At 46.4% G+C, this 13821-nt stretch overlaps 1 protein-coding gene across 6 annotated transcripts in view; it reads right to left on the minus strand.

Annotated features, from left to right (window-relative positions):
• LYRM4 (LYR motif containing 4) overlaps window positions 1–13821 on the minus strand; it is a 267655-nt gene that overhangs the window by 103343 nt on the left and 150491 nt on the right. For 3 of the 6 annotated variants that reach the window (XM_078055647.1, XM_036091313.2, XM_036091312.2), the window contains one exon: window positions 4555–4992. The exons of 1 other annotated variant lie outside the window; for it this stretch is intronic. In XM_078055647.1, coding sequence (XP_077911773.1) covers window positions 4924–4992 — 69 coding nt within the window. In that variant the 3' untranslated portion in view covers window positions 4555–4923. Of the gene's footprint in view, window positions 1–4554; window positions 4993–11832; window positions 12003–13821 lie in introns of those variants that run through there. 2 more of the 6 variants (XM_036091311.2, XR_013441377.1) reach the window with 2 other exon arrangements.

A 13821-nucleotide genomic window follows, 5' to 3' on the forward strand; every position in this document is an offset into this window, starting at 1 on the left:
ATCCTTCAGTCTGGAAAGCGACCGAACAAACCTAAGCAGCTCATTCTGTTATAAAACATATTGGTGCATTTTCTGTATACTTGTTGATATTTTACTGTGCATTTTTTTATTTTTTATTTTTTATAAAGATTTTATTTATTTATTGGACAGAGAGAGAGACACAGCGAGAGAGGGAACACAAGCAGGGGGAGTGGGAGAGGGAGAAGCAGGCTTCCCGCAGAGCAGGGAGCCCGATGCGGAGCTCGATCCCAGGACCCTGGGATCATGACCTGAGTCGAAGGCAGACGTTTAATGACTGAGCCACCCAGGCGCCCCTTTACTGTGCATTTTAGTTGCGTTCTTAGAACCATACTCTTAGAATATGTAGACCAACCTTCCTTCGCCTTTTAAAAATCTTATGCTTTTTACAAAATATAGAAAAATTTCCCCCTACTCCTCCTGTCCCCAGAGAGAATACATATCTGTAGGCTTTATCTGTAGAAGGAGTATATTTGTTGCACAGAGAGCTATGGGTAAAATCTCTTTTAAGGGTCTTTTAAATTTTCTTCCAGTGGATTTTTTTCTTTGTTTGGAAAAACCAGAAATAATATTTTCAACCTTTGGAAGTAAGAGATACATTTGTAGATGCTAGTCTTCCTGTTTGAACTTGAGGTTATTTGAACCTGGCAGGTGGACAAAGCTTCAGACAGTGCCCACTGTTGTCTTGTCTTAGCTGGTGGCCCAACCTCTGCTAAGTCACCCAGGCCCCAAACCTGGGACCCCTCCTGGACTCCCGTGACACCCTCTCTGCACTTCACATCCAATCAATGATCAAGTCCTGTTGACTCTCTTTTCTTTCTTTTCTTGGTCCTCTTTTGTGCTAGGCACACACTAATGGGGCCCAGTAGTTGGCAAGCCCTTTCGTCTGTAAGACATGTGACACCTGTACTCTGTGGGTGCTTGTGGAACGGGCTCCACACAGGAGCCCCACAGTTTTACCAAGTTTGCCTACCTACTCTTTGGTTTGCTAGGTGCCCCTGAAAAAGAGATATATTATCATACGAGCTCTCTGTATGAGCTTGTCATTGCTCCATAGCCACCCACAAACTTAGTGCCTTAAACAGTAATTTGTTCTGTATCAGGGCTTGGCTGCAGTGGACTGACCTCAGTGAGACTTGGCTGGGAGGCTCAGCTGGGCGCCTCTGCTCCACGTGTCTCTCCCTCGCCTTGGGAGAGCAGCTGCGTCAAAGCAAGCTCTTCTCAGGGTGATGTGGACTCTACCTTGCAACTGTCACCGTCCTAGGTGAAGTCACTACCATCTCTTACCTGGATTAGTGTCCAGTCTAACCCTCCCCCCACCACCCATAAAAGGTGGTCTCCCTGCAGCTCTCCCAGTCGATTCCTCCTATACAAACTTCATCCTGCTGAAAAACTTCAATAGCTTCTTACAGCCACAGGCCAAGGCTCCCTGGGCCTTCTGCAGTGTGTTCCCTGCCTTTTGACTCATCCTTGCTTGCCAGCCATCCTGGGCTGCCTGTAGGTAGTTCCTTGCACGGTGCTCTCCTCCTACCCCCGCACCCCCCCATTCAGGTCTTTGCATATGCTGTTCCTCCTGCCTAGAGAGCTCCTCTCCCTACCCTTTGTCCAGCCAACTCCCCATTTAATCTTCAATTTAAATCACCCTTCTCTCAGGGAGGGCTTTCCAGATACTCGCCATCAGCTCCTAGAGGACCTTTATTTCAGCCTTTGTAACACTCCTCAGATATGTCCTTTCTCATCCAGTTCCCCTGCTGGACTGCAAGCTCTGTGAAGGCAGGGGCTGCCTTGTTCACTGGTCTCTCCCTGGCGCCCGGCACCAGCTGGCTCGCAGTCAGCGATGAATGAACGAAAAGACCAGCAAAAGGGGTGGCAGGGAAAGGTCTGCAGATGACCCGGGATGCTCAGGATCTTGGTTTTCACACCTGCCGATGTGGGGGTTGGATCAGGTGGACTCTAATGCCTGGCAGCTCCGCCATATTATTATCTCTGCAGATGTCCCCCTAGCCTGTCCCCTTCGCTCCTGAATGCCGGGTGGCGCTGTTGGTTGTATTCAGGCGCTGGAGATGTTGGATGAAGCTATGGATGAAGGGAGTTAAAAGTAACTTCTGTTGGTGGCAGGGCAGAGTAGGTGTGGAGCTAGCTACGTCAGATCCACGATCATCTCTCAGCTCCAGAGTCCAGAGAACAACAGCCATCAGAACAACATCCATGCCTGTGCTCACGAAAGGCTTCCCGGGTATCAAAGCATGAGAGCCAGACCGACCAAGTGTCGTCTCCGGAGGTCTAGAGAATAGCTGTGCTTGGCCAGTGGTTTTGTCTCAGAGGTTAACTCGTATTGGCATTTCTCACTTGCTAAATGCTGACACCGCAAAGTGGTCTCCAGACTCCAGCCCGAATCCCTCCTTCAGAACAGCCGAGCATACTGAGGTCCGTGAGGCTGAGTGTGATGTGGGGCTCCAGTCGAGCACGGGGAACACTTAACTATAGAAACAGACACTCCCATGGGCATGTCACTTTATTCAAAGCTCTGGAGTCCACCTTGGGTCCTCTGAGTTGAGGAGTGCCCAGTGCAAGGCTCTGCCTGCCTCACCTGCACCTGGAAGACAGGCTCTAGACTGTGGATTTTATGGGACAGGATTTTTTCATGTCTTTCTATATATTCCTAATGCATAGTTATTCTTATCCGAGTCACAAAAATTAAGCTGTTTAAGGCTTTGGGCCTGTTCAAACCCATTCATGGGCTTTATTTATTTATTTTTTTAAAGATTTTATTTATTTATTTGAGAGAGAGAGAGAGAAAGAGAGAATGAGAGAGAGAGACCACGAGAGGGGGGAGGGTGAGAGGGAGAAGCAGGCTCCCTGCTGAGCAGGGAGCCCGATGTGGTGGGACTTGATCCTAGGACTCCAGGATCATGACCTGAGCTGAAGGCAGCCGCCCAACCAACTGAGCCACCCAGACGCCCCCATGGGCTTTAATTAACATAAAAGTGACCTGCTGTTATGTCTGCAGAAAGAGCTAAGTTTGCTTGGTCTACTGCCTCTGTGACTCAAATCTGGGGGGGGGGGGTCTCCTCTGGAACGGATACCCTGCTAGTAACTTGACACTTCAAGGGGAGAGGTTCAACCCTGGACTTAGGTTTCCAAGTAGCAGCTGCTTTAATTCATTAAGTGTAAATCAGAGGTGACATTCATTAGCTAGTCCTTGAACCATTTCCTACTGACACAGAGTGGAAAAAGTGACCCAGAGCCGGACATCCCAGGGTGGGTTACTCTGTCCCATGACAGTCAGCCGAAGAGAGAGAACACATTTCCCACATCACCTACACTCGCTGTCTGCTCCGCATTTTAGCGCTAACATTATTTGCGGGGTGGGGGTCAGGTCCAAGACCTACCAAGGTGCAGGTGTACAAGAGTATCCACGGGCAAAAGCCTTCTGAAATCCTAAGTTGTACTGCCAACCAGGAGTACACTTGTAATTTATTCTGAATGCACAGCAAAATCCACAATCTGGGGGTGAGGAGGGCACATGTGATCTTTTCACATGGGAGAGGATGAGGACCCAGACCGTTCTCGCTTGACTCACATGACTATAAGAATTAGAATGACAGGGGCCGTGGGTCAGTGGCAGGTTCAGTGACACTGTCATTTTAGAATCTGGAAATATTCATATGAGCCTGTTCCTAACCTCAACACCTTAAGTCATGAATTCACTTAGTGCCTTTTACAAAGGTAAACAAGTCACTCAGATAGTATCTGGGTCCCCCATAAAATCCCCAGAAATCAAGTAAGTTATTTAATACCTTCTTATTATGTTTTTAGCTGATGTGTTTCCAAGGCTAAATGCACACAAATGTCTTTATTACCTGCAACATCTTCAAAAAGCAGAGTTTCCCGAACTGACTAGACAGAAAAACACCAGGGGACCTTTAAAAATGTAGATATAAATGATCATGCCTCACCTCTCACTTACTAAGTCAGAATCCGAGGGGACGGAAGCGCCGAGAAATTCCTCTTAAAAAAACTCTCCAATTCTGCAGATGCTTATGGCTCTGTGAAGGGAGCTCAGGGAAGCCAGCTTTGGGAGGCAGAGCCGAGTGGCCCTTTCCCAACCTCAGCGTGGGCTGGGGGCACCTGGATGTGTTAGACTCAAGATTCGGATTCAAAGCATTTGGGGTGCGGCCTGAGATTCTGCATTTCCAACCAGCTCCTAGGCGGGGCTGCTGGTGCCCATCCTCAGACCACACTCGGAGTAGCAGGGCCACCAGTCTCCTGTCTCCAGGTGGGGAGCCAGGGGCAAGCCCCTCTGTGGTTGCACTGGGCCCAGCTATAAATTGTGGGGTGCACCTTCTACCCCTTTGGCCTTGCCCTACTCCATGCTGCCCTCCAAATCTTGGGTGCCTAGACTTGCCTCCACAAAGGGAGGGCTCAGCTCGGGTTTGGACCCTCCCTCTGGGTCCCCACCGCCCTCTGCAGGCCCTGCCTCAGCAGGAAACGAAAGTGCATTCATAGTCAGGAGCGTATCTGGCCTAGGAAGGCTTCGGGAGACAATTCTGTTTATTGTCAACGAAGAGACAGAGGGTGGAGGGGCTCTATACAAGTGGTGGTGAGATACAAAACAGGAGTGGGGTCGAGAGGAGACACAATAATACACAGCATTATTCTGAACCAGCTCCAGCTCTTCACTCTGACACTTGAATCAAGGAGAGCCAGCCATGCTTTTCCACTAAGGCTGCAGAAGAATGGAAACCGGACTCAGTTTATCAGCTCCTACAGGGCAGGCCAAGCAAGAGGCTATGCTAAGCTGATGGAAGAGGCCACTTGTGGTCTGGGGGGAGCCCCCACCCCAAGCGCAGAATGGATGCTGAAGCTGGTCCACGGCTGCTGGTGGTGGCTGGTCCCGGCCCCCTAGGTCCTAGGCTTCTCTTGATTCTCAATGATAAGCTTGCCAATCGAATACATTTGGCCGATGTGGACCTGAAGGGAAAGAAAAGACACAGGCCCATTAGCTGTGAAAGGTCAGAAAGAGCATTTCTAACATTTAAATGCCAACGTCTGCCATCCCAGGGCTGTTCCTGGTGGGGAACCGCATCATGGGGCAAGTGTAGTCACCGGGTTGGCCTTTGCTAATTCCACACCCTCCAATTCCCACTTCCCTCACTGTGAGAACAAGTTAGAGATCCACACTCCTTCCTTTCTGGCCTTTGAAATGGCACCAGCAGCCGCGGCCTTGGTTCCTCGGGCTGTCCTGAGCCGGCTGAGACCACCCACCAGGTTCCCTGGCTGGCGGCCAGAGAGAGAGCCATCCGGACGTGTGTACAGCAGCTCCTCACCGAACACGACCCCCTTCCTTCAGAACCGGCTCTCCCATTTGGAAAGGCTTCAGCATAAAGCAGAAATGTGCCTTGCCTGTGTTGGGCTAGAACACGGGTTGCATTAAGGGCACTGCAAGGAATACGGCTGCCTGTCTGTCCCAGGCGGCGCCAAGGACCGTGGTCTGGGTTCTTTCACCTCTTGCCTCTTGTCTTTCCTGCCCTTTCCTTTCTAGGTGTCCTCTTACACTGTTTCTGCTAGTGGTTCCCGCTGTCCCAGGTGGATGCCGCCGCCATAACCCGGGGCCACAGCAGGTGACTGGTCCTTCCTTTGGAACAAAGGGTCTTCACGAGGTTTCTCCAGAAGCATTTCCTAAGTGATACTTTCTTAGAACCAAGTACACTGCAGAAAGGATTTCAGAGGAGTCGGTCACCACCTATGGGTGGTTTGGGGTCTTTGCTCTTTCAGTAAATGAGGGAGCCTCTCACTGGCTGTAGTGGCTACCCAAAGCAGCCGGGTCAGAATCAAGACCCTCCTGTGGTTTTCCCAACTTGCTTTAATAGTCTATTCTATTTTTAAAAGAGATTTATTTATTTGAGAGAGAGAGTGCACGCAAGCGGGAGCTTGAATTCTGATGTGGGGCTCGATCCCAGGACTCAAGATCATTACCTGAGCCAAAATCCAGAGTCAGGACACTTAACCCACGGGGCCATCCAGGTGCCCCATATATTTTATTTTTTTTATTCGCATATAGTCGAGACATCATGTTACACTGTTGCAGGTGTATGACATAATTATTCAACTTCTCTATATATTATGCTATGCTCGCCCCAAGTGTAGCTGTCACCATACAGTGCTCTATTACAACATTATATTCCCTGTGCTGTACCTTTTATCCCCATGACTTATTCACTCCACCACTGGAAGCCTGTATCTCCCACTCTCCTTCCCCCGTTCTGCCTACCCCCTCCTGTGACCGGCAACCATCAGTTTGTTCTCTGTATCTATACCTCTCATTATGCTTTTTGTTTGTTTATTCATTTGTTTTGTTTTTGAAGTTCCACATATGAGTGAAGTCATTTGGTATTTGTCCTTCTCAGTTTGACTTATTTCACTTAGCATAACACCCTCTAGGTCCATCCATGTTGTTGCCAATGGTAAGATCTCATCTTTTATGGTTAATACTCTATTTTAAAATGATGGCCCGCGAAAGGGGGAGATTTTGACACTACTAAGGTACAGTGGTGCTCTCACACCAATGACACCCCGAGAGACCATCTGAACATTCCCATTCTCCCATGCCACTGGTTATGTCTTCTGGCGCACACTTACACAGAGGTGTCCTGATGGCCCGCGAGCACTAGTAACTCACAAGCATCGCGGTGCCAGGGGAAAGTGAAGGAGGAGGTCAGAGCCACTGAATTATTGAAAAAGAAAGACAAAGTACAGAGTGGAGATTTAGGGGGATGAGGATGATCGTGTAGATATTTTCACTGCAAGTGAATTCCTTAATTTGATAAAAGAGAAAGGGGGTGGCGATGGTGGGGAATGAGTGCTCTGCACCGTTCCCAACAGAAGTCAGTGTCTTTAGTTTCCCTTCCCCTTGTCAATATAAAGAACACATATGGCTTCAGATGCAAGCAGGAAGGGCGGGCCTGGGGTTCCGTGGACCACACTCTGCATAACGTAGTCATAAACCATTTTGAGGGGTGAGATTAGCTGGATGGAGGGAGAGTCATGACGAGTGGAGCAGAGAGGCTTGTCCTGGCCTCCCTTCTGGATGACCCAGAATAGCTGCGGGGTGAGCGGGAGCCATATGCACCCTTCTTCAGGGAGGAGGCTGAGAAGCAGTGTTCGCCACGCCGGATGCTATACGATTTTCCGATGCTAACCTCAACAGACAAATGGGCCCACTATCAACGTTTTTTAGAAGAAAGGCTAGTCAGGGAAATCCAAATCAAAACGTCAATGAGATACCACCTCACACCAGTCAGAATGGCTAAAATTAACAAGTCAGGAAACGAGAGATGTTGGCGGGGATGCGGAGAAAGGGGAACCCTCCTACACTGTTGGTGGAAATGCAAGCTGGTGCAGCCACTCTGGAAAACAGTATGGAGGTTCCTCAAAAAGTTGAAAATAGAGCTACCCTACAACCCAGCAATTGCACTACTGGGTATTTACCCCAAAGATACAAATGTAGTGATCTGAAGGGGTATGTGCAACCCCAATGTTTATAGCAGCAATATCCACAACAGCCAAACTATGGAAAGAGCCAAGATGTCCATCAACAGATGAATGGATAAAGAAGATGTGATATATATATATATATATATATATATATATATATATATATACACACACAATGGAATATTATGCAGCCGTCAAAAAAACCCCCATGAAATCTTGCCATTTGCAATGATGTGGATGGAACTAGAGAGTATTATGCGAAATAAGTCAGTCAGAGAAAGACATGTATCATATGATCTCACTGATATGAGGAATTCTTAATCTCAGGAAACAAACTGAGGGTTGCTGGAATGGTGGGGGGTGGGAGGGATGGGGTGGCTGGGTGATGGACACTGGGGAGGGTATGTGCTATGGTGAGCGCTGTGAATTGTGTAAGACTGATGAATCACAGACCTGTACTTCTGAAACAAATAATACATTATATGTTAAAAAAAAAAGAAGATAGTAGGAAGGGGAAAATGAAGGGGGAGAAATCGGAGGGGGAGACGAACCATGAGACTATGGACTCTGAGAAACAAACTGAGGGTTCTAGAGGGGAGGGGGGTGGGAGGATGGGTTAGCCTGGTGATGGGTATTAAAGAGGGCACGTTCTGCATGGAGGACTGGGTGTTATGCACAAACAATGAATCATGGAACACTACATCAAAAACTAATGATGTAATGTATGGTGATTAACAAAACAATATAGTAAAATTAAAATAAATAAATAAATAATAGAACTACCATATTGGGAAAAAAAGAAGAAAGGCTAAAATACCAATTATTTTAAAAGGACAAAAAGGATCGTTATCTTTTGGGGGGATGTCTAGGTTAATAAAAGTAATTTTATATAACAGCTCAAATGATTCATTTATATTTCATTGATCTTGGGACAGTTTAGCAGGAACCCCTCTTAGAAGTGTTGACAATACCATGTTCCACGAGTGCTTGACTGAGTTTATCAGTGTTTTTTCAGGGCTCTAGTGGCAGACAGAAGTTATGATATGGCCTAAGGAAGAATTCTTTCACACAGTTGTCAAAAAATGGAATCGGCTGCCTCGGGAAGCTGTCAATGCTCTGTAAGGAGGAGAAGGTGAGGATGGAGAAGGAATTTACATGCCGGACAGAGGTGGGACCAGATGGGCTCCTTCCACCTCTCAGCCTCTGTGACAACTTGTTGGGTCACCAGGACCCATCTCAGACATCTCTCAGAGCAGCTGGGTGGCCCCTGAGTGGCCCAGAGTTGAGCCATGTATTCTAATACCCTGGAAGAAAAGGGGGTCTCCTTGATGGACTGTTTGAAGATCCAGCAGCACATTTATCACGAATAAACACGTCTCCTCCCACACAACTCACTTTGTGGACACTGTGTTAACAGCCACCTTCTTGATGGATGGGCTACAAGGACACGGGGGTTCTCCTGTCGTGCGGGCTTTTTTTCCTGTGCTCCTAAACCTCCAGGGATGTGGTGAACATAGTAGTGGTTCTCCTTGTCCACCAATCTAAAGGATGGAACCTTTGGGGGAGGGGTGCTCTCTTGAAAGAAATGCAGATGTGATACGGGGTGACCTAGTTGCAAGCAGCTCCACGTAAAAGGCTCCAAAGAAAACTGAAGAATGAAGAGCGAGGGGAGATTACAAAGAGCTCAGGTTGTAGGGAACTTCAATCAAAACAAACCTTCAGAAAAATAAAATAAGATGGAAACAGAGAAGGAGACAAACCACGAGAGGTGCTGAACTCTAGGAAACAAACTGAGGGTTGCTGGAGGGGAGGGGGTGGGGGAATGGGGTAACTGGGTGATGGGGATTAAGGAGGGCATGTGATGTGATGAGCACTGGGTGTTATATGCAACTGATGAATCTCTAAATTCTACCTCTGCAACTAATAATACACTATATGTTAATTAAATTGAATTTAAATAAAAAATTTAAAATAAATTAAAAAAATGAACCAAAAAACACCAAAAAACAAAAACCCTTCAAGTTTGCAGCCCATTTTGACAGACATATGAATTACATTTTAAAAATTCCATTCAAATACAACACTTTTATGGCTTTTGGGGGAAAACAAAGAATGAAATCAGATCTTACTGTTAATGATGTTAGGAGAGCACACCAATTAATCTCTGTCCAGGCCCCGTGGTCTGATAGTCACTATCCTCGGGTGGCTGCTCACCCTCCTACGAACCACGGAACTTCTCCCTGACTGTCATGACACTCTGGGTCTTCCAGCTTCTGTCTTTGCTCAGGTTCCTCCGCCAAGAAAGTCTCATTCCACGTCCACCACACAAAAGCCTACCCACCCTTTGAGCGAATGGTTGAAGCTTCCCTGGGGCCCCTGTGCAGAAGGGGCTCTCTCGCTCTCTCCTGGGAGCACTTAGTGCATGTGTCTCTGTGCCTGGACCAGTTCCTCTGCACGAGCCTCAGTGACTCTGGGGAGAAAGGCAGGGCTCACGTCCCACTTGTCTGACTTAGCTGCTTTCACAGGACAGTGCTAGGCATGTAGGAAGTGCTCAGTAAGCACTCGGTAACTAAAAATACCAGTGTCTAGCATCCCTGGTCATAACCAAGGCTCTATGTCCACTAGTTCTAAAACCTGGACCTGTAAGTAATTATGCAGTGCTTTGGTGGTGAGTTGAGTGGGATTACGGAACTGATCAAGGCAAGTCAATAAAAGTAGCAATAGGACCATTTTATTGTAACAAGAATGCTCATTCACTGTTAAGGAAAATCAAATGATTTAAATTTGGCCCAGCAGAAAATTTAAAGCTGTAATCCAGGGCTATAAGGGATTAACCCAGAGCAATTACAGAAGATGGAAGAGAAATATTCAGTTCATACAGGGAGGAAATATTAAAAAGTTATTTCAATGAGAGCTACAGAAGCAAGGCAATAAATGTTTGCATAACAGTTCTGTTGCATTTATTTTGGCTATAAAATGTGTCAGCACACATGGGGGGGGCAGCCAGGGACGGATGCTGCCGGTGCTAATGATGGAGCATGTCGCTTCTGAGCTGGAGGTGAGAGGAACTGGTCAATGAAGTGAGGACGTACAGTTACCAGCTTCAATTTACAGCCCTTCCAGAAGCCCCAATGGGCTTAGCCAGCCACATCCGACTATTACCATGCATAAATTGGTCATTAAAGCTGATCACACTTTTATTCTATAAACTTCAGGAGCTGGCATTAGAGTCCATTAGAAAAACACACAGCTTACTCAACCGCAAGTAGATGAGCTGGCTGGCTGGCCTAGAAACACTTATGAGCTCGGAGACTCATTAGGCAAATAACCTGCTGGGGAGGAAGGAGGAGGATCCGAGAAAAGAAAATTTAGTACATTTCAGGTCTTCACTGCTCACTCATCTGCAGCAATGCGCTGTCCCCTGTGCGACACATCTCAATCTGATTTGGACTCGGAGGAGCTGGGCTCCATCACCAGGGGTGGGGGCGGTGGGGAGGCTGCACTGGGGCCTCAGCTACTTCCTGCCTATTTCATACCATTGTTATGAGAATCAAATGCGATAGGAGACTTGATGTACCAACTGCCCCAGATACTTCCTAGGGCTCCATTCTGTTCATTGTCTTCACGTTGTTGAGAGGATTAACTAAGAACAGTAGTGGGTATGTAGTCAGGGCTTGTTAAATGTTACTGATGTGCATGGCCTCGTGCACCGCCCGTCTGCTGTTGAGAGGAGTACCACCGGGTGTTAGATCCTGACCTCAAAGATCTCGAAGCCTCCTCACGCTCTGGCTGTTAAGAGTCTATGATTCTGTGATTGTTAAACACACCCACACTGTGGAGAGGGTGTCAGGGATGTCTGATACCACCTCCTGTTCTTGAACTTGGGCTTCCCTGGCTGGACTTGAGGACTGACAGACTCTCCTCATCTCTGCTCTGGGCCCCAGCCTCCTGTCCGGTAGGCCCATGATGCTTCCGGCTGGTCGCCAGAGTGGTCTGGTGTCAGGAGGTCGCTCTGGGCACTGAAAAGTTCTGAGAGAGAGGCTGATAGCTGGCTCTGCTGGGGAAGCCTAGGGAGGGACTGTCCCTGCTCGCTGCCCTCTCTGAGGATGGTAAAACCACCCGGACAGGGATGGTTCCAACGGGGGATAGTGACAAACTCTGCCCCTAGCATTGTAGTGATTACACCACTACTACCGATGATGATGATGATGATGAAAGGTAATAGTCACATTTAGTGAGCAATGACTGTGTGCCAGGCACTGTTCTAAGCATTTAATTAATTAAGTCAATTAATTAGAAGTATTTAATTCTTCCTACCTCACAACAACTTTATGAGGAAGATACCATTATCATCATCAATTTGCAGGCTTTCTATAGGCAAACCCCATCCTTGGTATTTGATTTCCACATCTGGAAGGAGTGTAATTGCTCAGATGGGCATGCCTTTCCATTTCACATATAAGAAGCCAGCATCTCAGTGGATCCCACTGAAAATATGATGAGAAAAGATAGTAAAAACAGTCACAACAAAAACAACACACCTAGACATAACCCTAAAAAGAATTAGTGTAAGGCTTTAAGAGAGAAGAATGATAAAACTTAAAAATGTAAAAGGAGTTTGGATGAAATAAGATATACCATGTTCATGGAAGGACTGAATCATATAAAAATGTCAATCTTTTGCCAAATTAATTTATGTTTTAACACGATGATGAAAATCCCAGTGGGGTTTTTTGAGGTATTTGAGGAAATAACTTTCATGCTTATTTGAATGAATGCAAAGTCAAGAATTAGAAAGAATATTTTGATGAGGAAGATATTAAAGCATTTTTGAGATACAATTGAAAAAATTGGCACTGGCCCAAAGAGAGAGAAATGAGCAGAGTAAGAGTTAGAAACCAGACCCTACCGAACAGAGGTAGTTAATATATAAAATCGTACTCATGGGGATTTGGGGCTTAGCTTGAAGGGGATGTGGTAACTAGAACATTTCTTTGAAGTCCCCTACTGATCTTCATATAAATGGTGTATTCTGTTCCATAATAAATTTATACTCACTTTATAAAAATGTTTTCCCAAACTGTCAAGTAACTCTGGCCCTTTGAGAGATGCATTTTATTTAGCCTGTGCCTTTGAGTGCCTCCCAACACACCCAGTTGAGAGGCATCTTTTTAATTTCCTAAGGTAGTTACACTTGATAGGGGCTTTGGAAAGTCCCCCCCAAAACCTATGAACCACCAATATAAGTGAATCCTTTGATAGCAGAATTTCAGCTTTTGGCCTCTTGTCAGACCACACATTCTGCTGACCGCCAACTGTCTGCTTGTCCCATGGAAGGTGGGCAGGACATTTGTGCCCCTCCTCTGACCTATAATGATGTCAGACAGTTTTCCATCCTGCCTGCAGCTCGCTCCACGATTCTTCCAGTGATACCCCAGCGTGGAGCGTCACTGTCACAGCCTTGCCATAGTAGAGCACCTGCTGTAGCAACCATTTTTCAAAGAGACCATTTTTATCATACTTGGTTTCCTAATAAGTTTTTAAAGCTAACTGATACAAGGATACATGAAATTATATATAATTTTTTCAATCTTTTCTGTTTAGCAGTAAGAGGTAAAATCCTAGGTCACATGGTCTTCCTCTAAAAATAGCTCTTGATGCATATGCTCTTTTTCTTTCTAGAGTCTGGTAGCCTAAGTTGTTTTACGAAATGTCTACATATAGTAACATAATATTATTGCTTTGGAATTTGCCATCATTTTATGAAATAGAAGAATGCCTGAAATGGCCAAAGTAGATCTTTGAGAAGTCAGTCCACAATTAGATGTACAGCAGAGAAAGAAGGCCAGTCCAAAGAATCTAGAGATGAATCTTCTTGTGTTTCCTCTCTCCACACATGCTCCATCTCCATTCAACTCTGTTAGCCTTGAATTTTAGATACTGGATATTCCTAATGTGGAGGGAGGTGGTGAGGAGCAGACTTCTTATTTTCTCTGTGATATTCCTGGCAGCGCAGTGAACAAATCCCTATCTCTTCTCTAAACCCCATGTCGCAATTAATACTTACTGTGTTTCCTCCTCACTGGTAAGGACAAGAGACACCTCAGATGCAGGATTGTGTCCTCTCATCAGTGTGACCAAGCGCCCGGCTTACCCCTATTGTCCCAGCATGATTATTAATAGAGCCTTCTTTCACTCTCAGGGGTCCCCCTTTGTGATGATGAATTATATGGTCGCCCTATCTCTTACCCACCATTGTCAGATTTCTAGGCCATTCCGTTGTTTTTCTGCATGTCTGATGTTCAG

Source organism: Halichoerus grypus, chromosome 9 (genome assembly GCF_964656455.1).
Source record: "Halichoerus grypus chromosome 9, mHalGry1.hap1.1, whole genome shotgun sequence".
Taxonomy (NCBI): Eukaryota; Metazoa; Chordata; class Mammalia; order Carnivora; family Phocidae; genus Halichoerus; species Halichoerus grypus.